The 26,912-nt window shown below is 37.7% G+C and overlaps 1 protein-coding gene and 1 long non-coding RNA gene across 4 annotated transcripts in view; one reads left to right on the forward strand and one right to left on the reverse strand.

Moving 5' to 3' along the window:
* The window catches only part of LOC105224244 (uncharacterized), a 148,990-nt gene that overhangs the window by 111,317 nt on the left and 10,761 nt on the right, over nucleotides 1–26,912 (forward strand). For all 3 annotated transcript variants that reach the window (XM_049456799.1, XM_049456798.1, XM_049456800.1), the window contains exon 4: nucleotides 14,270–15,393. In XM_049456799.1, coding sequence (XP_049312756.1) covers nucleotides 14,270–15,285 — 1,016 coding nt within the window. In that variant the 3' untranslated portion in view covers nucleotides 15,286–15,393. The remainder of the gene's footprint in view (nucleotides 1–14,269; nucleotides 15,394–26,912) is intronic.
* LOC125778534 (uncharacterized) overlaps nucleotides 1–26,912 on the reverse strand; it is a 142,871-nt gene that overhangs the window by 47,771 nt on the left and 68,188 nt on the right. The window lies entirely within an intron of this gene.

Genomic DNA, 26,912 nt, shown 5'->3' on the forward strand with positions numbered 1-26,912 from the left:
ATTTTCCATACAATATAAGTCGGTGAAAATGTTTAAATAGTTTAAATCGCGGAGCTCTTAAAGAAAAAACCAAGATTACCCAAAATTTTGGTCGTTTTTGACCTGCCTGTTCAGATTAAAAACCTGTATGGAGAATTAAAGCGTGATACATTTCGAAGTTCCCTACTCTTTTAAGGAAAAATCACAAAAATTTCAAATTTAGTTTTTGAAATTTTCTCTTTAAAATGTTGACCGAGGCTCGGATGATCCGTCCATTGGGTCCAATTTGCGATGACTCGTTCGAGTATTTCGACTGTAACTGGTGAATGACACGAGTGATGTTTTGCGGGATTGTCTGCTTAAATTTTAGACTTTACATATCTCCACAGGGAAAAGTCTAACGGAGTAATATCGCATGATCAAATGTGGTCAATCGATCGGCCCAAAACGGGAAAATATAAATATCTGCTCACTGAAGTGTTTTTCAAACAATTGATTGATGGGATGTGTAGGAAGTGGCGCCGTCTTGTTGAAACCAAATGTCGCCGAGATCGCGAGCTTTAGTTTCAGACATCAAATAGTCGGTTATAATGGCGCGATAACGGTCGCCATTGACAGTTACGTTCTCACCGGCATCATTTTTGAAGAAATATGGACCGATTATTCCACCGGCCCAGAAACCACATTAATCCATTGTTTTTTCTAGGTGAAATGGCAGATTTTAAATTTCTTCAGGTTTCCCTTCGTCCCAAATGCGGCAATTTTGCTTTTTTACTTACCCAGCGAACCAGAAATAGGTCATATCACTGGATAAAATTTCTTTGAACTTTTAACACTAGAAAGACGGGAGCTTAGTTATACCTCTATTGCCTGAAAGCAGTCAAAATTACTGTCTTGTAATGTAGATACGGATATAACATATATATATATGTTGTAAAAAAAGTCAAAAAATTATTAGAAGCTATGTCATTATTTAAATCACTATTTTTTTAATTGAAATTCGAAGGCAGTCAAAGTGTGTTGCTTAGGCAATCTAGTGTTAAAGAGCCCATAGAACGAAACGGTATTGCTTGGGGAGGTCGAGTGGCTTCAGTTTTTGCACAAGCTCTATTTTGTACGCTTTTACTGTAAATGCGTAAAGTCGTTTCGTACGTCAGTCCAAGTTTCTTCGAACGGAGTCGACTCTCCACGGTCTTCGTGTACACTCTCAGCTGCGGCTGCTATATTTTCCTCAGTGCCTGCTGGACGTGGTCTGTTCGGTTGAATATTATCCAGTAATGAATGCTGAACCTTAGGATGGGTGATGGTGTTGCAAATAGTACGATTAGTAGGCCGATTATGTTGACAATGAATTGAGCGTATTGCTCGAACCACATTCTTCAAAGAACGTGAACTTTTGTAATAAAGTTGAACGATTTGTAAACGGTGTTCAGGCGAAAGTTTTTCTATGATGAAAGGCCAAACAATACTGAACACAAATAACATAACAGTTTGACACGACTTACGCGTGACCTGTCAGACCTCAGAACAAACTATTAACGTTGCCTTGTACAATGCTCCATGCTAAACTTCTTGAAGATATCTTGTCAAATAACAGTGTTTTCAATACAACAACATATTTTTATGGTTCAGAGTTTATTATAGCTATATGCTATAGTGATCCGATATTGGCGGTTCCGACGAATAAACAATGAAACACGCATTCAACTGTAGACAACCGGCTTTGAGAGGTTCTCTGAGTTTGACTTTCTGTAAACGAACACAAACTATGTTGGCAATACAATATATACACAAGAAATGGTGACTGACACTCTACTGCTCTTGAATTTTTGCTGTCTGCCCAACATCTACTACACATGCGCTAGTTATCACACATAATAGTGGTGTTAAAGTTTTCCTATATATATCTTAGTCATTGCTTAGCTTGACTTATGATATGGAAGTCTTTCGAAGCCTTCTCTCGGTAACTGACCATACAATATTATGCTTAACACCCCTACACAGTCACTACACCACCCATAAACTCCCATGCACATATCCACACACATTTGTTCACGCACATTGAAACATTAGTCTTAAAAATCTGTGGGGCACTGCCTTTTCGCCATTTCAGCACATTCCGCCTCATTATTCATCATGAATTCCATTTCGTATATTTAATGCATTGAATACAAATTTTCCACTCGCGTTGCAATTTCCAAATCTAATTTTCCATAAGAAAGCCAAAAGAAATAATACTGGCGTAGCACATAAAAGAGCTTATGTAATTTTGCTGACTACTTTCAAATAATGTTTTCGCTTCCACTTTTACAGTGTTCAACATACTTTTTTGCTGAGCTTCTTTTGTGGAATTTTCTTTTTAACCTTTTTATTTACGTTCACAATGAAATTTATTTCCGCCCACAACAACAATGAGAACGGCAAGTGTTGCTTTGTTTTAGCACAAAATTGTTGGTTGTTGTTGTTACCAAAGGCATTGCAAAAATCAGCAGCAATCCGTGGAATATGGCGCTGACTGAGTGTGTGTGTGTGTATCTCTCTGCGGTCTTCAGTATCCGCACTCGCTGTGCAGAAACGAATCAACCAACGCCAGTGGCATTGCCTTCTGCCGCGCTGCGCTGTGCGGTGCCGTGCTATGTTGCGGTTTCTGCTGCCTGTGTTGCCATATTTCTGCATAATTTACAACATGCACTCCCATACAGGCGGCTGGAATGAAAACATACAAAATGTATGCGAGCATTCTGGTGAATTCAGATTGCTTCTGCTGCAAAAACAGACTTATTTTCCTGGTTGTTCGCTCAAAATAATTACAAGTGCACATATATTTGCTCTGTGGCATGCTTGACGTACAGTGTTACAAGCAGCAGTTCAAAATTCAAATATTTTTAATATTTTTTGCCATCACTCACCTACCACTTCGTGATGTATCTGTCATTCTGTTTTCCTCTAAATGTTTTTCTTTAGTTTTTCCATTTTGCAATTTGTTCCAAGAACGAGTTGAGGTTAGTGCTGCTCTGTCGTGTTTTCTAAAAGTATGTATACGAAAGTTTTTGTTTTCTCTCACACATCCTTGTTCCAAACCTAGACAATACAGCCGAAAACCCAATTTCAGTGCCAAACCATAAAGTTCCACTTTTAGTACTATAAATATATATATTAAAGTATATAGTACATATATATACTTTAAATGGAAATACTATAAATTACTCACTATGGTCAAGTATCGCTGTTCCTATCAATAAAAAATAGTAACACTCCATACTCGTACCTCGAAAGTTTTTAAAACTATCTAATGGGATTGATTTCTAGATTTCGTTTCTAAAAAATCACTACACGGGGTACGGGATTTTCAATTAATCAGTTGATCAGTGTAACTTATGTTTTCTATATAGTTCGCCATGGGACGTATTTGATTAATATATAGATATTAGCATAACTTAAGATAAAAATTACATATTTAGCACGGACTCGAACCCACATTATAGTAACATATTCTAATATGTATGTTCTACCTGAATTATATTAAATTATAGCGTTGTTACTTTTGTATTAGTAGTATAAAATACTTCTCATGAAAATGTTGCTGAGGTAATATCCCCTGATCGCCTATAAATGCCGTTCTTTCACGACTAATTGAAACCTATAACCGCGGTTACGAATGGGCCTCCAAGAAGTATTTTGGAAAGAACATAACAATAATTGTTAAGAAATTGTAGCTTCAAGAGAGCTTCTTCATGTAGATATCAGATTCAATGTCTTAGCCTAGTGTCTTATAAGCATATTTATGCCATGAACCTTGTAATAAGCGGAAATAAACGTCGGTGTATGACCAGAAACATCAGCGTGTCCAGCTCAGTCGACTCAGCTATGTTCGCATGTTTGTCTGTGTGTCCGTGTGTATTACACGAACTTGTTTCGGAACAGCCAATATCGGAACAAAATATAGGATATGAGTATGGTTCTTTTTTCCCTAAAAACGTAGCCTTAATTCGACTTGTAGGTTGTTTATATCAAACAACTTGTCCGGAAAACTTTGCCGTTGTTTTGCCTGATTGTATCAAGTTCTTATTTGTTCTTCGATTTAGCAGATACTATACAAAATTTTTAATGGCAATTTTCTTGGAAGTTATGGGATCGATTTCATACAGTGAGAGAGTCGAGACGGCTTGTGTTTGTCAACGGGTGGAAATGATTTTCTCGAATTGTTTTCGGAAAGTTCGCCCGCAGAAATGCCGTAGCTCTTTCTTCCGCGCTGGTCGTATAAGTCCCGTTGCATAATTTGATCGCCAATACTGTGTTAGTTTTGGATCTGGCCAGAGCCTAGCGCGGTCTAGCTACTTCTGGTGTAGATGTGACGTTTTCACAAAATGCTCCTAAAGCTTGCTTATTTTGCATACCTTATATCCTTGTTTTATGAGGTTAAGTTGCATTTTCTATATTTCTCAGATCCTCATACGTTTCGCCTTATTGAAGAGCCTACGTACCTTTTTCCTAAAATCTGACAGTCTGCTTGGCCGCATTAGGGGGAAACTGTAGTGGTACGCGTTTGAGGTGTAGTGGTTTAGCGCAGATAATCTGCTTTTCAGTCCTGAACCCGTAACACTTCTATTTGACTGCCTACCCCGCTCACATTCTTTCTTAGAGGATCCTGGAAGTTATCCCAGTTTGCTACCTCTTTCCTAAGATCAAGGGTAGCTTGTGTCGCCTGCAGGGATTCACCACTATAGGATCGGTTCAATGAGGAGCTCATCCCCATCACCGTCGTCGCGACGAGTCGTCCGCTCTCCCATCTATTGCGTCCCCAAGTTCCTCTAGAAGTTCCTGCGTGGAGGATAGCTTTGTACGCATATCATCATGCTAGAGACTTCCAGCGTCGCAGCAGTCGAGGCCTGCTTTTACGTGCTAGCGGTGGGATGAGCGACAACTTCACCAACCAGCTTCTCCTCCATTGCTTCGCTCTCGGTGGCAGTTTTAGGCTTATAAGGCCTCATGACCTCAACCTATAGTTTGGGCGGAAGCTTGCTGTTCGGCCTGCTTTTACGTGCTAGCGGTGGGATGAGCGACAACTTCACCAACCAGCTTCTCCTCCATTGCTTCGCTCGCTTCGCTCTCGGTGACCATTTTAGGCTTATAAGGCCTCATGACCTCAACCTATACTTCGGGCGGAAGCTTGCTGTTTGGATGTGTTCATATGACTCGTCGTCGAAACAGAGATGTACTCTCCTTTTGCAGCCCCGTACTTTTCCAGGATGAGATGCTAAGGCCCTCGTTCTGATTTCCGAGAGCAAACTAGTGCGGCTTGCCTTGAGACCATGCACCTTAGGAGAAACCCCGTCACGTTATGCATGGGCAAGATGTCTTCTCCTCTTTTTGCGCGAGGACGGGGCCTTTCCAGCCTTCCGGCTTGGGAGCGATCTTCCTCAGCCAAGTAACGGACTTGTCGTTCTAGCAGTTCATCTGCAGCGTGCGAACTCCGAAGTGAACTCCCTAGAAGGACGCTGCGTAACCAGATCCTCTGAACACCTCTTCCATGAGGCGACTCTGGAGCATGAATGATAACTACTTCTAACAAATTCTATAGAGCAATCTATATTTAGCATAATTCATTTCGGAGATTCTAAATCAAAAATATCAGCTAAACTCATTGCTGAAAAGTCTGAGTCTGAGTATAATTATAGCACTGTGTTCAGTGCCCCACGGAGTGGCAATTTTAATAATATTTTGTTTTTCGCTAAACACGTGATGTCATTTCGTTGCTTGAAATTCCATTACCTTAAATCATTTCCCAACCATAAAATGCGCACCATCGCTTTGTAATTCTAATTATCGCTATTATTTATGTCTGGCGCATTTGCGAAAAGGGCTCACTGTGTGCGCTGCTTTGCATATGCGACGACGGCAGCCGGCTGCCTTTGCCGCGCGTTCGAAGCTTTCTTTTAGCCATTATTATTGTTATTATTATTTTCTCATTTTGCCATTCTTCTGCAAAATAGAATTTAAGTAGCTAACCCACACAAACAGCAGGCGAATCTCGACAATGCCAAAAAATTGCATACGCGTGCTCTGCGCCATTTTCTTTGCGCCAAAATCCAGAAGATTTCTGCATGCATAGTTTATGCGCCGCAGAGTCAGAAGCGGCACAGGGAGGGCTTAAGCGATTTCACACAACAACAACATCGACAGCCGCTCAGCAGGCATACACGAACGCGCCAGCACAGAAACATACATACATACTTCTTGCAGCGCACTTAGACGATTTACCCATATCCTGTCGGCTTTTTGGTTTGCCGCCTCAGCAAATGCTGGTTGCCGGTGACTTTATTCACATCACAGGATTTCTATTTTATTCTCGCCTTAAAATTGCTATTTTTATAGCTCATTAAATTTTTGATTTATTCCCGCCGTGGTTACACGCGCCACTTTTTCGAACTCGGCTTGAATTCTTAGCGCATTGCTTTGTTCTTTTTGCGCCGAATCCGAAGCACTGCTAGTCAATATTCCCAACCATGTGTGCGTGTGTTCTTGGTGTGTGTGGCAAAGGATAGCCCTTCAACTAAATGTAGTCGTTTATTGAAATCCTCACACACATATAGAGAGCGTAATAAATAATTTTCAAGACGAAGTGTTATACGCGCCCAAAAGCAGACTTCAATTCAGTGCACGTTAAATAACGCGCTGTGGTTCGTTGCTCTAAATGCCACACTGTGTGTGCGCCGAAAGCATGCCAGCGTTCGCAAATTTATGTGGATTTCATCAGCTGATAACACATTTGCAAATTATTTCGCGTAAAACACTTTAGGCCGAAATCGCAATCATTTGCCGCTCCATTCTACAGTCCTTGCTGCAGCCAACAAGTCGCTTTGCGCCAACAGCTAGCACTAGCAGCTAGATGGCCTATCAATTTAACGAAGCAAGTCAGCCATAATAGCTCAGCAATTCGACCTTCGGCAATGTTTTAGGCGCACACTGCTGGTGAGTTCGCGGCGTCAGGCCTGGTTGGCCCTGAGTTGGCAATCTGTGGCACATCGCGCGACTCTCTAGGCTCACATCGTTTTGCGGTGCTTGTGTGGTGGCAAAAAAATCCAAATTTGTCTGCCGTTTTTGCTTGCTTCAAACTCTCTCTCCCCATTTCAAACATGATTTCGATCCACAAGTGACTTCTTGATTTTGATTTTCGCAATTTGCAATTTTTATACTTCTGCGCATTCGAATTAATTCAGTCGATTTCACATTAGCATAATGATTATTAATTTTGGTTTTTTTTCCTTTTTTCATTGCAGTTAGATTTAGCTTTATGTTGTGTTTAATATGGGCAATCAATTATGAGTCGCTCGATTAAATCAATAAGTAGATGCAAAGGTTTTTAAGCAAATTCAATTTGTTTTGCATATTAATGGGAAACAAGTTAAAAGTTTCAAATTTAAATAAGACGCACGACTGCTGGCAAAGCAGGTGACCCGAGAAACAGAAAATTTATAAATTAGTTAGAAGTTTAATTTTGCCAAACATCGGATATTCATCTCAAAACTCACCATTTTGTTTGTATATTTTTTTATTGAAGAACAGTAAATTCCCTAATGACGAGGAGAGTTTCCCGAGTTTTTTATAAAAGATATGAAGCACCAGTTTTTTTATTGAATTGCTGATATTTATGTATTTATTTTATTGAAAATTATTTACAGTAGGGCTATGTAGCAAAACTTATAGGGTATTGTCTAATACCAAGCCATATTTTCGAGAGATTTTATTCCAAATAAAAAGTAAATTATGTGTTCGAGGTTAATCTTAAATAATATTTGCTTTCAAAATTTTAATTTTATGTCTAATAAATTATAGTATTTAAGTTTATATATAAAACTGATAATAAACTGATTGCTTTAATAATGACGGTACATAAATGATATAGCTTAATGAAACATAAGGTCACGTTATTAAGTGACACAAACACGGATATCAAAAAGCTAGTTTCTTTGTTTATAACTAAATAGTTGAAGTTGATCCGGTTATAGTGTTGGAGATATAGGCGTATTTGTACGAACTTTTTAACTTAGCGGAACATTACGCGATCAAATAAATGTTTTACAAATCGTAAACTAATCAAAATTTTGTAATTGCTATGCTCTCGCTTTCCGCACTCGAACGACGATTTTTCAAAACTATTCGTGATGAATTATATTCTTTTTTCAATGAGTTATAAAAAGCAATACAAAAAGAAGTCTTAAGAAGTCTTAAACTAATCAATTTTTACCGGTAATGTCTATTAAACTGCTGGGTTTACGAAAAAATCGTACTAGACCTTTTTGTAGAGATTTCAAGTTCCTACAAATTGTACGCAACGATATTATCTGATAAGAGGAAAAAATATAAAAATGTACGGTGAAGGATCTTCCAGTTACATTTGAGAGCTCATATTTGACAAGACTTGCTTAGATATGTTCGAGAACCTTGTTTTCAGAGTACCAAGCGGATACTTGTCCGCTATACATTGTTTTGGTCCTACTTTTCTATTTATAAACAATTATACGTTTATAAAATAATTCGCTCTTTCCTGACAAATACTGACATTCGAAATAAGTGTACTATTATGGGCAAAAAATAGTAAGACTTTATTCATAATTTTAAAATTCCTAATTCCCAAAATTTAATAGAACACATCACCCATTGTGAATATCGCCAAAAGCACTTTATATATTTCAGAAAGACAAGCGTATACTAAATACTAACGATTACCTCATACAAATAATTATAACGGGTGATTTTTTTGAGGTTAGGATTTTCATGCATTAGTATTTGACAGATCACGTGGGATTTCAGACATGGTGTCAAAAGAGAAAGATGCTCAGTATGCTTTGACATTTCATCATGAATAGACTTACTAACGAGCAACGCTTGCAAATCATTGAATTTTATTACCAAAATCAGTGTTCGGTTCGAAATGTGTTTCGCGCGCGTGTTTTGTTCAGCGATGAGGCTCATTTCTGGTTGAATGGCTACGTAAATAAGCAAAATTGCCGCATTTGGGGTGAAGAGCAACCAGAAGCCGTTCAAGAACTGCCCATGCATCCCGAAAAATGCACTGTTTGGTGTGGTTTGTACGCTGGTGGAATCATTGGACCGTATTTTTTCAAAGATGCTGTTGGACGCAACGTTACGGTGAATGGCGATCGCTATCGTTCGATGCTAACAAACTTTTTGTTGCCAAAAAATGGAAGAACTGAACTTGGTTGACATGTGGTTTCAACAAGATGGCGCTACATGCCACACAGCTCGCGATTCTATGGCCATTTTGAGGGAAAACTTCGGACAACAATTCATCTCAAGAAATGGACCCGTAAGTTGGCCACCAAGATCATGCGATTTAACGCCTTTAGACTATTTTTTGTGGGGCTACGTCAAGTCTAAAGTCTACAGAAATAAGCCAGCAACTATTCCAGCTTTGGAAGACAACATTTCCGAAGAAATTCGGGCTATTCCGGCCGAAATGCTCGAAAAAGTTGCCCAAAATTGGACTTTCCGAATGGACCACCTAAGACGCAGCCGCGGTCAACATTTAAATGAAATTATCTTCAAAAAGTAAATGTCATGAACCAATCTAACGTTTCAAATAAAGGACCGATGAGATTTTGCAAATTTTATGCGTTTTTTTTTAAAAAAAAGTTATCAATCTCTTAAAAAATCACCCTTTATGTGCATAACTAGGTTTCCTTTTTTTTTCGCCATAAATGAAAAACTATCCCGTTTTTGAAATTGAGGAATTCTTTGGTGATATGTTGTTGTTGTGAAATGATAAAAATGTTTGCTTTCTTCTCTCATTCGTTGTACCGTTGCTTTCAAAATGTGTGTGAGCTCTCGGTGCTACGTGGTAAATAATTATATGTGCACATCAGTGCAAAATGATCGCAACAGCTGATAATTGCGTTTTCGGAAGTTAAGTTGCAAAAATTAGTTTGAGATATTTATTGTAAGTATGTAATTGTTCAAAACAGTGAAATTAATTTAAATATTTCGACATTGGTTAGTTAAAATGCCTCATGAAACCAGTTTGACAGACCCCTAATAAGGTATCACAAAAGGAATTCATGATAGCGGTGCGAATACCACCAATATCGCAAAAAAAGTAAACCGGTACCGGAACTGCATCTCTAATTACCTAAAAAATGTATGTAAATATGGTATAATTCGACGAAGTGGGCGGAAAAACAACGTTGAATTGCGTTGGAAACGGCAATTACAAAGACTGGTTGATTTAACGAGTAGCGAAAAAATTTAAGGTCGTATGGGTCTCCAAATAACTCACAGTCGAATAGTGCAAAGAATCCATAAAAATCCATTACTGAAACATACCTCCATGGTGCCTAAACCCAAGCCTTCACAGCGACACTGGAAGGTTGGCATGGAGTTTCCAAAAAAAGTACCGTCATAGGAGAAAGCCATATATGTATGTGCTACATCTCTACCCTAATGAATACTCAAATGTATATGGGTTTCCTGGAGAGTGAGTTAGATTTGGTGGCAATTTATAAGGCGACGACAGGACTTTTCAGTAGGGCAATGCTTCAATACACACAGTTAAGGTCAACAAATCCATCTTGACAGGGCAAAAAATATATGTATTGGACTGGTCTACCCTAAGTCCGAGCCTAAATCCGATTGAGATCATCTGAAGTATCGTCTCTGACAAAGTGTTCAAGAACGGTAGACAGTATGAGCCAACAAGGAAGCTTAAAAAGGCAATATACCAAGAATGGGCCAATATGGATACAGTCCACCTTAAATCCTTGGTGGATAAGATGCCATCCCAATTTAATTCGGTGAAATATGAATAATGGTAATAATATTGGCTATTAATATATATACATAATCACTAAAAATATTAAAAAAATAATAATCAAATATGCACATATATGTAAATATTTAGTACTAAGACTATTTTTGATTTAACTTCTTTATTACATATATTTGAAATTTTTTACCACTTTATATTTTTATTTTGTAAACTTTATCTCCAAATAAAACTACATACCCAATTTCGATACCAGCTTTTGTACTTTTTTAATCAAGAAAATACATGATGCACATACGACATCGTACATATAATTCTTTGTATGAGGTATTTTAATGTGACATTTGATACAGATGTCACTTACAATCATAGCAACCTAGAAAAAAAAATATTTCAACGAATGGATTTTCGCGCGAAATTTAAAAAAATCTTACTAATTTTGGTCTACAGAAAAAACGTTTTCCAGTCAGACAGTCGCCGAAAGAGGAAATAGTGTGGATTCCTTTAAATGGTCCTGATTGGTAATTGTAACAGTCCCTTTACTAATTCATATATCTTCGCAGTATACCATACATTTTTCACCGAATAATGCTAAATAATGCTGCTTTCCATTATAAGCTCTTGTGATATCTATAATAACATTTACATACTTAATGAAACGTTAAATGACAAAAATTCGTTTTATTTCGTTGTGTTTTGTTGAATAATTATGCAATAGTATTTTGATTTGTTGGTGCAAACGTATGGTAAAATGATTTAAGATTAGCTGCCCTGTCATTCATTGATAGCTACACGCACTCTATGTAACTGAATAATGTTAGTTCTACAGGCTGTTATGCCATTACATTGCGAGTAAAGAGCCTTTCAAATTTTATAGTGCCTGTGTGATTATGGTCTTAATAAATTTATTCGGAAAATTTGGGAATTTCCAGGTGCTTTCAATAAGTTAATTCGTCTGATTATTTTAAGTAGTCGAAAGAAGGAATATCACATTATTTGATTTCAGGATATATAATATATATATCGTCACCAAAAATGTAAAATGACGTATCATCAAAAAAACGAAAAATACTGTCAGATAAAGTAACCAATATTTAACGTTTTTATAACCAAAACTCAAATTTTGTATGGTTTTTCCTTCAATTGTAAACTTATTAAAAGTGTTGTTATGTTATTTTGCATTTTAGCTGACGATTTATTATCATTCTTACATATTGACGTATTTATATAGTAACCCATATGTACGCTGTAATAAAAGCAATTATTTGTTGTATGACATAACGCGAGAGATGAGTAAAGTGTTGGATTAGAGCTTTGTGAGGATTTGTGTACTTATTTGCAATTTAGGATAGTTCTAAAATGTAGAAAAAGTTTTTGCTTAGTTCCAACTATCACTTTTCAAAAATGGAATAATATACAAGGAGGGTTCGAAAGTAAACAAGACCTTTTGAATCTAGCACCCCCTGGTGGCGATCTTTATCGATTGTCCAGTGAGAATTCATGACATTTCGTCGACTGGAAGTGAAGTTATTGCGTTTTCAGTGTCAGTATGTATGTGTTATCGGTGCGAAAATGAGCTTCGAACAAACAGCCAACATTAAATTTTGTGTTAAAATTGGTGAAACTTTTACCGAAACATTTCAATGTATGAAGCAAGTTTATGGGGATGATTGCCTATGCCGTAGCAGAGTTCACCAGTGACTTCAACGTTTTCAAAGTGGTCGTGAGGGCATAAATGACGATCAACATATGGGTTAATCAAACTGTGCGTGAATTCATCAAAAATCAGCCGAAATTATCACGGAAATTCATGGAAATGGAATTGAACATCTCCAAAACATCGATTTATCGCATTTTGGCCGAACATTTGGGCTTACGAAAGGTGTGTGCGCCACACAAATTGACTGACGATCAAAAATTGCTCAGAATCCAGCATTCGATCGATGCTTGTAACCGATTATTTGACCAAAAATCACATTTTAACCACTAATCACTCTCCGTATTCACCTGATATGGCACCGTGCGACTTCTTTCTTTTCGGAAAAATACATTTGCCCATGAACGTAGAGGCCATTCAATAGGCTTGCACCGGAATACTGGCGACCATACCGGCCAACGAGCTAAAACGCTCGTTCGACATACTTTTGGACCGCGCAAAAGCTGTTTTGAAGCAGAAGGCGACTATTTTGATAAAAAAAAAGAATTGATTTTGCCGAAAAAAAACATTTATTCTGTTTTTTTAAAGTCTTGTTTACTTTGGAAAGCACCTTGTAGTATATAACATGTATTTCTTATTTGTATGGATATTTTACTCTACTGTTTATTTGGTAGGTTTTTGCATTTGGGATTGTCATAATGGATTAATTTTTATCACCAGCCACAATCCCATGCAAAAAATTGTTGGTTTTATAACATCAGCTTTTCTGGCATGGAAAATCGGCTGTCAACAACATTTTATGGCTTTGTTTGAAATTACACCCAGTTTCCTTTCTAAACTTATTTTCCCTACTCCCGAGTGCTTTGAAATGTTTGTTTGAGGGACTCCCAAAGTTTCTGTGAACTCTTCTTGTGTTTGGCAACAATCTTTGTTCTTCCAGTTCTTGATCTTCAAACTTTTGTGAGCGGCCGCTTTTCAATGCTGCAAACCACTTTTGGAAGCTAAAACATGTTTACCACATACTTTCACCAAAATACGATGACTTTCGACTTAGGTTTTCTTTATATTAAAGTAATGAAGAAGAACTATCCGCAAAAACATTTTTGAGGCACAAAGTTTGACATATTTGAGTGAAAAAATTATTGTGGAAATATCAATCAGGTTATGCCAGCTTAGAGCAGAGTTTTAGGACTTCCCTAATGTAATTAGATGATTTAAATTGATTATGCAGGTATGTGTTAATGCGATGCCGTTAACGATTCAAAAGCTGATTAAAATGTCGGCGCTATGCTCTGTTATGCGATTACGGCTGATTACACAAGCATTTGCGTATCTGTGTGTGTATATGTGTGTGCGGTATGTATGCGAGAGATTTAATATGGTGTAGTAAATATTTACAAAACTGCTTCAATACTAACGAGATGATATTTAACAAGATGCCACAATAAATTTACGCCTGACATGCAAATGCAAGCAAATAAAATAAAGCGCAAAGGACCAAGGATAACGAAAATATATATTCAGAGTAGGAACATGACTTACTCTTATATATTTAGGTGTGTGTTTGCGAGAGTACCGTGGTGATCAAGTAGTAAAAAGAATGTGGAGAATATATTTGCAAAAGATTTATGTATAAGCCGCACAACTAAAGCTATTTATGGAACAATGTGAAATGCTGCATGCAGCAAACCATTCTTGTGGCAGTCCTTATTTATGCGCTTTGTTTGTTTGCCTTAGCACGGCCATTCATGCCACATAATTTTATTCGTGTAACCCACGCAACTCAGTTGAATGTGAGCGTGCCGCTGACTGACTGCTTTTCACTGTCATTGTTTCTTTCTTTGCCGCAGATACGCTCCACATCAAGTACCCGCATGGACCGTCCGCAGCGGATATAAATCGTCTTCTCAATGCGACATCAACAACAACACTGGACATGACGGTTGGCGGCAAAGGTGCGCACGCCGGTGTCGGTGGTGGCAAGTGGCGCACCGAAGTACAGATCACTGAAGGTCAGTTGGGCGGCGGTGGGCGCGCCGGCGAATACCAACCCGACCTGCTTCCCGCATACAGCACCCACAAAGCCGTCAACAATAGTTGTAGTAACAGTAACATTAACGGTCATGCCAACAGTGCGGTCAGCAATCAGCAGCAAGGACAGCTTTATAGTCCGATAAAAGCAACGAGGACAATAAATCTGCACGATGACCAGCAAATGTCACAGCAGCAACACCAACAACAACAACAACAACCCATTGTGGCCAAGAGTAAATATAATATCAATGCGCAAGAGTATCTGCAGTCCAGGTATGGTGCCGCCAGCAAGCCTCACGAGAAGACATTGCGCCGCGGTGACGTGATTGCGGTGGCGACGACTAGCATCGCCCTCACCACGACCGGTTCAATGCCAACGACGACTGTTAGCGCGTCCAGTGGCGTGGCGCCGCAAGCGGAAAGTGGCTTCTCGACGCTACAACGACACAGTAAATCAGTTGCGCTGCCGCCGCGCACACCCACCGATACACATGCTGTGACAGCGGCAGTGTCGAGCAGCAACACCGGTTATGGCTACGAGTATCGACAGCCACCGCCGCCACCCTATAATTCGGCGCATCGCACTGCGAGCGGCTTACAGCTACTGCAGCGTCGCACCAGCATCAACAGCGATCCGAATAACGAACAAACGAGCGCGACGAAGGACCTTGGCTATCGGGAGACAATAGGCGGCAGTAATTATGGTGGCGTGGGCGGTGTTGGTATGGGCGATGGCGCACGCCAGACCATTGTGACAGCATCCTCATCACTACAATTCCTCACGACCACTGGCTACGGGAGCAATGCGGCGCCCCAACGACAACTGCTCTGATTGTCGACGCAGGCGGGTGTGCTGAGGTAGAATATCGGGCGGTTGCTCTAAGCGATGCGCACCGTTGTGGTGATTTGTACAGGCGGTTGCGGACTGAAGAATGACATGGTAAGTGAAACTTTATAATAAATTCATTACAAAGTGACTGTTAAAAAATATTGGTTCTGACCTTGCTCTAAAATAGAAGCTATTTATAATGGGAAACTTGTATTACGAACCGCGTTAACGTTCTGCATTACCACATCAATTAATTAAGAGAGTGAAAAAATATCTGTACATTTTCCCAGTATCTGGCACATAAATGGACAATTTTTGATAGATAGCCATTATTGAAAGAATACGAGCACTTTTTGTGTTAACTCAGAGTCCCTAGTATAACTGATATCAGTATCATAAAAACTATTCAATCTTACTTCGATAAAAAAAAAATGTTAGACTAAGTTATTTTTCTTGAAAAAGGTAAAAGAAGTTAAATTCTACCCAAAATTGCTATAATTCTGATTTACCAAAACTTGATTTTTCATCAGATCAAAAACCCAATTTGTTAAACTCACAGAAGATGTTTTTACGGAGTACAATAGTTTTTTTCACTTAACTTTGAAAGATCTTTATTGGAGCTAGTTAGATAATGGGCATGGCCCCGTCCACATTTAGCAGAAACCACATATCTTCGGACCCACTAGATCACTTTTCTATGTACCAAGGGTTATTCTGACATCCGAATCACGCCAAGTTCCCATATAACACAACTTAAATTCCATCTGATTTTTTCATTTCCCAGTATACAAATCAAGCCCCAATTAATTTAATGCATAAATAGTGCCTTTAAAGTATATCAACTTGAGTCTAACCCCCAGGTACCTGAAGTGTAGATCTCGGAACTCGAAAATGTCGGTGTATGTGTGAAGTACAGTATATACTTAAATAAAATTAGGTAGGGATCCTTTCTTGATAATATTATGCCTGTATGTCAATATCACCCTTAGTCCTCTTTTATCTAATAGAAAGATTCGCTTTCGGTCGACTTTATACGCCATACATCGGCCAACATTTGAATTAATATAATTAAATTGAGTTAAAGTGCTTTGTTAGTGTGATGAATCTCTGTGCTTAAAACTGATAAAATCGGATGCAAACTTGCCCTAGATCCAAAAAACTAACATCGGAATTTTTGAATTTACTATTGACTTTACTTCCTAATTGGCTTTAAAATAAAATGACACAGTTAACAGGGTCTGAGTTTTTTGTTATGCTGATAATTTTATGCCATTTATAATTTGAACAAAATGTCGGCCTAGTGGACTCCATGGTTCCGTTTGCATATCTCCACTTGTTTAGATATCTCGCCAATTTTCGATGACCATTTCTGCTATTGTGCACTGAGTCATATTATCGAGTTGCGCGAGCGGCACGCAATCGTTTAGTTGTGGAATAGAGATCGATTATAATAACGACATATGTATGTATCTGTAATACTACAAGTTCGATTTTCTAGTTGATAGTTTTGCACATTAATTCTACACATTAATTTTACGGGAAGTAAAATACAGACATAAAACTCAGTGGATCCATGACCCATAATATAATTTAACTTAAGTTCTGCCAACACCTGAAGGCATTTCTTCGGCTTGGATTCTTGCAAGTTGCAATAGTATAAAATGTGCGAATACACCCGAACTTAGCACTTCATTATTTGTTTACTATATTATTTTCTTTTGTTATGCAAATGAAATAAGTTATGACTTATAATTTTCGTCAACAAGCCGGTATTCCTATTTCATGTAACTTTGATATCAAAAGGTTAGTTTAAGATTCAATATTTGAACATATAATCGTTAATAGTTATATGGTGGCTAGGTTAGGTTTTAACCCGATTTTATCCATTTTAGACACAAAGATACATTGTTATCAGAAAAACTGGCTCTCTCATTTACACTAAGATAGCTCACATATGTATTAATATGTACCGAGTATACATGGTATAAAGTAAATCATATGGTCGAAAATATTTTCAATTTATGACTCTCAGGCTTACCATTATCAAAAAACGATTTTCTCCGAATTTCAATAAGATATCTCACAGATTGACATATATTTTCCATAAAATGTTCGCTGTGGGAAATATAAGGTGGGCTTAGCAGCACTGGGGTAAAATTTTACCTTGATATATTCATTGGTGCTAGATTTGCATACTGGAAAGTGAAAGAACTAAATGGAATTTAAAGTTATGTTATATGGAAAGTCGTCGTGATTGAAGTCCTATTTTTCTCATTTTCGTACTGGACCCTACAAATTTCCTAACAATATTATGTACCAAATTTGGTGGATATCGGTAGAGAAGGTCATAAGATATGGGTTTTCATTTAAATCTGGGCGTTGCCACGCCCATTGTCTGACTACGGCTTTTATAAAGTCCTTTCATACAATCCCTGATGTAAAATTTAATGCATCATTTAATGCGCTTTTAGTAGTTTTTAACAAAACCGATTTCATCAATTTTTACTGCGTTTGAAAGGGTGCTAAAGGAATTTGTGCCCACCAAATTTGGTATTTTTCTCTTTAGTGGTTTAGGAGAGATAAACCTTCTAGGGTTTTATTTACATATAGTTCAAGTGCCAATAAGACAAAGAACCACTCGAAGTATAGAAAATATTGCTGTTGTTCAGGCAAGTGTTGCTGAAGATCGAAATTTGTCGATTCCAAGATGTTCTCAAGAATTAGCAATGCCTCAAACCTAAACCTGGCGGATTTCCAGAAAGAATTTGGACTTTCATCCATATGAAATTGCTCTCACTCAAGAGCTGAAGCCTTTAGACTACCGAAAAGGTCGTGAGTTTCCTGATGTTGTTTTTTTACAACTTGAAAACGAAAACTATTTTTTAAGAAAATCGCTCTATCTTATGAGGCTGCTTTTTCTGGCAAGTGCGGTAAATAAACAAAACTCGATTCTGGCGCGAAGAAAAATAAACAACCTTTCATTCACCTTAATTGACAAATTAGTGTGGTGGAATCATCCGTCCATACTTTTATCGAAATGAAGCTGGTAGTACCGTTACTGTCAATGAAGAGCGGTATAGATCGATGATAACCTACTTTTTATGTGCGGAATGTGAAGGCGTTGATCTCGACAAAAATCTGGTTTCAACAAGACGGAGTTACGTGCCACATAGGACGTGCAGCAACCCAATTGTTGCGAGAAAAGTTTAGAGATTTGAATATTTTAAGAAATTGTGACATTAAATGGCTTCCAATATGTTGTGATTTAACACAATTAGACTATTTCTTTTGAGATTATTTGAAGTCATTGGTGTTTAGCAATAAACCAAACTCTTGTTAAGCTGTAGAAATCAATATCGAAAATATTCGAAGATTGGGTTAATCGTCGTGAAGGCCATTAGAAAGATATTATAATCAAAGCTTAATTTACACAACTTGACACTAAATGTTAAATAAATAAAAATTACTTGATTACTTGAGTAGAAGTCATCGCTTTTGCCTCAAAATATGCGTCTTGTGATTCCATTTTTTTTATGCATGTAAATCTCTTTACATTTCGCTTTGAGAGATTTCCAAAACAGTTCTTAGTGAAACAAAAATCTTGGACTGTGCAATGATAGCTTAATTTTTGCAAATGAAGTCAAAAATACTCATAATTTGAGGCCTACCGTGATCTAAACTAATATATTTCTGAGAGTCGTGCACATAGGTTTGTAGTTATATGCATTTGAGTGCATATATGTATGTCATGTCAGCATGTCAATATCTATATCGGTCCAACAAAGCAGATTAAAAGTAGAAAAAGGAAATGTATTCGCACCCTTGCCACACTTGTAGAATCCCTTTGAGCTGAATATTTAGCATATATTTGCAACATACTTGCAGCAGATCACAAACGACATATCCTGCAGATATCTACAGCTAAGATTATATGCTCACACTTGCATGCATGTCTTGTTGAGCAAAACACTTTCATCTAAATGTTGTTCGCTCATATTTAGGGCAGTTCAGCTGAGCCGGGCGCAGTTATTGGCACGTAAGTATGTGCTTCTGTATGAGTGCAAGTGCTCGAATGCACTCAAGTAGATGAGTGTGTGTGTGTGTGTGCGTGTGTTGCGGATGATGATGATGACGACTGCACATTTCGTTAGCAACATGGCACAACAGCAAACCGCGGCAACTGGCATTGCTGATTTGTCATTGAACCATTCGAGCGCACCGCCATTTTCGCATTTCATTTTGCACTCCGGCGATATTTCACTTTTGCTTTTGCACTCTCTGTTCAACAACAGGCATTGACTGTTATTGTCGGAAGATTTGTTGTGTGTGTTTTCATTGTGTGGCGGTTGCTGGCGTTATTTGAAAGCCACACAGCCGCTGCAAGCAGCAATGCAAACGCTTTTTGCAAAGGTATGCAAAATGGCCGAAATGCGAGTGATGAGAGTGCGATGCAGCGCAGCAGAGCTGGAGCAGATAGGGTGTCAGCCAAAGAACTGCAGGAATGCTTTGCGTTTACAGTTCCATTTACCGCCACCGACACCGACACCAACACCAGGATACAACACACCAGGCGCGGTGTGTTGCCGTTGCTGTTGGTGGCGTTTGATTTCATGGCGTTGCGAATATCGCCAAAAACTGGGTCAATTTTACAGTCGGCAATAAACTGCCGATGCATTGCGTTGCACCGATGTACAAAGCGACTATGTGTGAGTGCAGCTGTGGGTGTGTGCGTGTGTGTTTGTGGTGTTGTAATAACGCTGCTTCTTTGGCCGGAGTGTATCAAAGTGGAATTGCTAAAATTTTCACGCAATGCACAAAAGCGAGTGCTGCAATCTCTGCTGCGGAAATATTTGTGCAGTTCGCAATTGAGAGAATTCAGCTGGAATCGTGTAATTAGTAGTTGATGCTCCGTTGGCGTCACTATATTTTTTTCATACTCTAATTACTTCCGAGAAAGCTGTGGGTGTAGGTGTCGCTAAAAAAGGAATAGCTGGATGTTGCCCCTTAAATATAACGGCAGTTTGTAGATTGTGCTTTAATGGTATTTTTCATCAGAAAGAATTCGGTTCTGCAGTTATTACGAGCAAGCTTGTGTCGTCAGTTCGTGAATGAAGTTATGGCAGGACTCTTTGATCACTTGCAGCATAAATTGAAAAAACTGGACAAAATCGAGCAATAACTATGCCCAACTCTCATGTAATAATATCACAGACAGAAGAAAATCGAGCTTTACATACTGAATGGCTACAAGGGGTCAATAAAAGCCAACACAACACACTGTGTGCGCAATTTTCTCTCAATGAAGACAACCAATCCGAACCAAATGTGATATAATGTGAGCAAGATGAACACCGTCGTAGAAATAGTAGCATTAAACCCGGAAATGGTTAAAATGGATGTGAGTTTCAGTAGTTTTTCTTTAGCCTGTGGTATCTTTGGTAAGCCTGGACTAACCCCTCAGAAGTTGCTGTCAACATGCGCCTATTGTGGAACCGATTTATATTTCTTGAGGCCAATGGAAGACCAATTCTATTTTCCATGCCATATAACCTGTGGTTAAGTGTGGAGAGTCCATTTTCCTGCTTGAAATTTTATAAATACTTTCTGCGGGAAATGCTCGTACTTAAAGGCATTCAATAGCGTTTGGTGTTCATTTCATGTGTTCGATTCATTTTTCCACAAGTCCAATACAGAATTTGAACTGCTCTGTGGTTCACCTAAGATATTCACGGTAAAGTTTTGATAACCCGTTGGCTACAGCATTCCTTAGGAAATAGCCTCTTTGCGACTTGAGTGGAGCCTTCAACAGAGCTAGTTGATTACTCGACTATAAACAAGCTTCGCCTTTGTTAGCTGTGAATGATTGTAGCTGGACCCCTGGAGCAATACTTCTACCAATTGAATTTCTACGACATGTCGTAAAGAAAGTCTAAATTTCAAACTAAAATAATATTAACCTTGACTTGGAGGGAAGTTTTTTTCTGAAAGGCGATCTAACTCAGAGTTGTTAGAAAAGTCCGAAGTCAAGTCAACTTAACAAATTAAAAAGTGATTTGTAAAATTGAATCTCTTTCTAATTTATTTGCAAATCTTCTTTATGTTACAATAAACATAATTATATTATTAGCTTAAAGGGAATTTTAATTGTTCTGTGAGCTCAAGCTAAAGTAAAAAGTTTATAGTTTACAGCTAGCAATCTCGTTGATTCAAGATTTAAAGGCAAATTGGTACCCACTAAATGAATACATGAATAATATAGTCAATCAAAGTAAAAATCTGTATAATGTATTCTACATGTAGTAGTGTGTGGCAATCAACTACGATCAAAAGTCGTTCACCTTTGCACCTTTTGTGACATAAAAAATCAAAGTCATCGAATTTCATGGCAGTAACCCTTAATCAGTAATTAATTATTGAATAGCTTTGAAACGCCTACTTAGACATTGCAGGATTACTCAAGGGACAATATAAAGCTACTTATTATAATTACAAATACTTAAGAGGGTCACGTCCTGGCATGACAGTTAAGGTGACAAAAGAATTAATTAAATTTTTAAAAGGCATCGAATTTCTAAGAAAAAAAAAAAACGAAAAGAAAAAGAGTAAAAAATAGATACTTTGAAAGTTTGACAAATGACAGTGCGTTTGAAAATAACTGCGATTGCTTTGCAATCAACGGCAGAGAAAATTGTATTTCACATTTTTTTTTATTTGAGTGAGCAAGAAAGAGCCCTGGAGTATAAATAAGTTTATTTAAATTTAAATATCGCAAATCCAAAGTAATAAATGGACACTCAACTTTTTACTTTTAACAAAATAAGATATTGTATAAAAATTAAATTCGGGGGAGTTGTAAAAAAGTTACAGCTTTTCAAAAATCAGCGAAAATAATAAAGAAATTTGCTATATTTTGAAATTTTTGGGTACGAGTATAAAAGGGAGCATTCTTCCCTTTCCACCAATGAAATTTGTGAAGTTTATGAAGACGATGCTGTATCAGTTCGTCTAGCACAACAATGGTTCGCTCGCTTCCGTTTTGAAGTTTTAGACAGATGGAACATTGTCTCCAGCGGAAAAACTACAAAAAGAAATCTACGAAAATGGTATATGTATATTTGCATATTTATTAATTAGTATAAATATAAAAAAGTTAGTTGAAGTTTGATTAGAAATACGAAAATACTTTTTCGACTACCATATACAATATAATCCTCAAAAGAAACTAGTCAATATGAATTTAGGCATTCCAAAAACGCATAAAGCATATAGCTTAAGCTGTAGTGAAATCAGTCTAAATTTTTATTTCAAATTATACTCCATATCTTTACCATTTACCTTCAATTTATAGTTATTAGATTCACACAGTACGCCATGCCGTATGAGCAACATAGAATTTAAATAGAAGGTAGTTGTATATGTTCACTTCAGTACAAATGATGTTTAATTCTGATTGCGAATAATTTTAAGTAATTTTTTTATGAGAGAAACCAAAGAGATCTTTCCATCATCCGAGTATGTTATCATATGCATATTGTGCATTTAATAACGTGTGCGTTTTGCTCTATGAACCAATTGTTATATGACTAGGTTTAGTTCATGGCACAGGAGATAATTTTGTATAATATAGAATATCTGAATTAGATATATGTATTACAAAAATAACTCAAAGTTCAATAACAAACTTAAAAGTCTTTTATTAGAAGGGTGTTTCTAAAAATCTTTCATATAAATTATAAACAGTTGCTGAACACTACTTACTTTACAGCACACATGGATGGGTGTCGCACCTTGCTTACTCAAGTGTTTAGTCCCCATCATCATAATTGCCGAACAGTACGCATCGAGTACGCTACTGTTGCTGTGGAGCAGAATAACGAAGAACACCCTCGTATAATTCTATCTGCCATCACTTGCAACAAGTGGAGCTGTTCTCATCTTTTTTATTGAAGAAGCTTTGTTTGCGGGTTTACAAGATCCGAGTCAGGCAAGAATTGAAGCCAAATGACCATCTAGCGCTTAGTATGTTCGGTGAATGGACCCACAACGAGATGGCCACCGATCCCGTTTTTCACAAAAGAATTGTTTTTCGCGATGAAGCTTAGTTTTGATTGAATGGGTACGTTAATAAACTAAATTGTTGCAGTTAGAGTGATAATAAACACCAAGTCACTGTTTGGTATGCTCTACGGGCAGAGGGAATCATGGATCTTATATCTTCAAAAGTGAAATTGGTCATAATATGACAGTCAATAGGATTGTAATAGAGAGATGATTAATGGCTTTTCTGTGCCTGAACATCCACCAAGTTGAAGTGAACAAGCTTTGGTTTTAACAACACTAACATCCTATATGCCATAAGGTCAGCGAAAGAATCAATATACTGGAAGATACTATTGGTGAACGCATTATCTCGCGTCGTGAGTCTGTGGCGCGGCCACAAAGGTCGTGCAATTCCGGAAGTCCTGAAGTCGCTTGTCTGCACAGATAAGCCCGAGACGATTGATGTCTTGGAAGACTACGTGTTATGCGTTATTGCTGCCATACGGTCGCTAAAAGTGGTGGAAAATTAATTTTCTCGGCTGAAATTTAATCGAGGGGCGGTCGCTGAAACAAAATCATTTTTAAGTTCTTGGTCACAACACCAAAATAGTTTTGATTTTTATAGACGGGGGGTCTAAATCTCGTATATATCGACAAACGCTTCGTTAAATCGACTCTGCTCGTCGTGCTAATTAATTATTTTATTTTATGGGACCTCGCTGTACAAAATAAACAAATTAAGCATAAAAAACATTACGATTGTTAAGTCTGAGGTAAACATATATAGTATATGTCATCTGACGATGATTTGTGAAATCTCTTAAAACTCATTGAAATTAATATGGACACCTTTTTGCATGTGCAGCGGGTCTAAATTTTGTTTGCCTTTCGTTTTCACTGAAATCGTCAATTAGAGACGAATGTTTTTGGAGCACTGTTGAACATTTTTGCATGGTATTATACAAATACATACATTAAATTAAACTAAATAAATCAAAACCGAATAAAAGTATCAAATATATTACCCGCATTATAAATAACAGTAGCTCAGCGTCAGCACTCTGCACAAGGAAATCCAAAGCGGAATCGAGTCACGAAATAAAAGGTCAAAGAGAGTAAGATAGCAAAACAAAGAAAAATATAAAAGAAGGAGATATAGAAAAATGAGGCAAAATATTAAAGAAGAATATAAAATATAAAAAAGTAAAATAACGAAAAATAGAGAGTGAAATATACAGAAATGGAAAGTAATGAATGAAAAGCGCGCTTGCCGCGGAGGAAACAGCTGTGAGTCGGCAGACAATGAACGGCGTAATGATAAAAGTTACACAAGTATATACATATATAGTAAAATTTTTCAAACAGAAGAAGAACTAGTGCGATTGCAAAGCAGGGGAAATATGAGTGAAGAAATGAAAAATTCAAAGAAATCTCATTCAATCTCGCTAAATGTATAAGCATGTCTCCAAGTGGGTGAACGCAAATACGGTTGAGCCGTTCGTAAGTTTCCGTCTGCACACCGATTTCTCTTTTGGCAAAATGACGCTGCACATACACACACACAGACAGTAGTCGTGCCTCTAACGTGGCATTGCACGGCGGCTGCGAGTATAATGCCATTGCCAAAGACTAGCGGAAGCGGATGTTTGTTGGTTTTGTTGTTTGAGCGAGCAATAATAGAAATTGTTAGATGAAGTGGTTTGCGGAAGAGTCAGTGAACGTGGGAGGAATTGAGGGCGGGAAAGAAGCGGAGTGGGCACGGCAAAACTGCTTGCAACCGAATAAGACGCATCCTCATTTCACGGAGGAACGCCGATCCCTCACTTTTGGTGGCAACAAAGTTTTATTGTTTACTGAAGGTTAAATGTTGAAATGTTTTAAAAACGCATATTTTATTCATCTGCATGGAATACTTAATTTTTTATCAGCTCCTCTAGTTGGCATATCAAGTTAGAGAAATTTTCTGCTTTGTCTATTTCTTGGAGCCTCCGCGTTTTTTTACTTCCACATAATATTTTTGTTATTATTTGTTATTTACCTTTGTGATAAAAATAGAAAGAAATACAAACGAAAATACTTCTATTGTGTTTCCCCTGTCGGCACTTCCCTTTATTTATGTCCATTTGCGCTGGCTGATCTTCTGATGTGGCAATGCTTTTATTTTCTCTTTGAGCATTATTCGTTAGGCGTAAAAACTTTTACCACTTAACATATTACGCCAATATATGTGCCGGTCACAGCGTGCTGTGCATAAATGAATAGAATAACTCAAGGCTGGCTTATGAGAAAAGTTTTTGCTTTAAATATAAATATGATTATTTCATTCAGTGAGCTTTTATTAGAAGCTTAGATAGTGTCTTAGTTGGGTTAATAGAGCTTTTGTACAGCAACATTGCCTTTAAAACCGACAAAGCTAATCTATTAGTTTCGGGAGTAGCTTAAAAACCTAACAAGTTTTAGAAGCATACATAAATATATATACTTTCATACATATATATTTTGTATAAAAAATATTTGCAATTATAAAATTGTAATAATTCAGTGAATAAAAGTGTAAGAAGAATTAAATATCACAGGCAATATGATGAAGTAAGGACAGAAATTATTTTATTGAAATTTTTCCAATAACTCTGGATTCCATTCTTCTGTGAATCTCACCAGAGTCAAGAGCTACAAAAACACTCTTGGTGTGCAATCAAATTGCTGGGAAACTCTAGGTTGTAAGCTAAGGATTATCAGGTGGATGTACACCATGTTCATGAGACAGATTGTTGCGAATGAAGCGTTGGCTTGGGCTTCGAAAGCATCACAAAGTTCGGTAGGACTTCAACGATCCAAATTGCAAATATTTGTCTGCATCCCGACAACGAAGTTATCGAATATCGCCATATTCAGTGATAGTCAAGTGGCACTTACAGCGAACTCAGCTTATGAGATTCAATCTCTACTGAATAGCCGATCACCTTGCAACCAAATGCACCTTAACTGGGTGCCAGGTCACAAGGGTATAGCCGAACTTACCCGCTCTGCAATTAATATTAGGATGGTAGGACGGGAACTCTATATTGTAGTTGGTTCTCATACCATAAAGTTGGTGCTGGGCAAGGAGAAAATAGTGGACAGGCAAAGGTATTGGCAACAACACTATACACTGGTATTTAATACCACAAGGACTCTTGAATATAAGGAATACGCTCTTGGAGCTTTCCTGGACATTTCTGGCGCGTTCTACAACGCCTCCACGGAATCTATTCTAAACATTATCCAGTCAATAAGTGTTGATCCGCTAAAATGACCAAAGAAGTCTGTAGAGGTACTCCCCAATATGGAGTGCTTTCTCCGCTTCTACGGAGATTAGTGGTACATAAACTGAACTAAGGAACTTGGAAGGCAAATCCCCTGGACTTTGGCATATGCGGACGCCATTGCCATCTTAATAACGGGAAGGTGTCTACAGACAATTAACAGTATTATGACCACCACTCTCAAACAGTCCTGAACTGGGCATCGAAAGCGGATCTGGGTTGAACCTGGAAAAAACGGATCTGTTTGTGTTCACAAGAAAGCACAAAATTCCTCTATGGAGGTTC

The sequence above is a fragment of the Bactrocera dorsalis genome, chromosome 4 (genome assembly GCF_023373825.1).
Source record: "Bactrocera dorsalis isolate Fly_Bdor chromosome 4, ASM2337382v1, whole genome shotgun sequence".
Classification (NCBI taxonomy): Eukaryota; Metazoa; Arthropoda; class Insecta; order Diptera; family Tephritidae; genus Bactrocera; species Bactrocera dorsalis.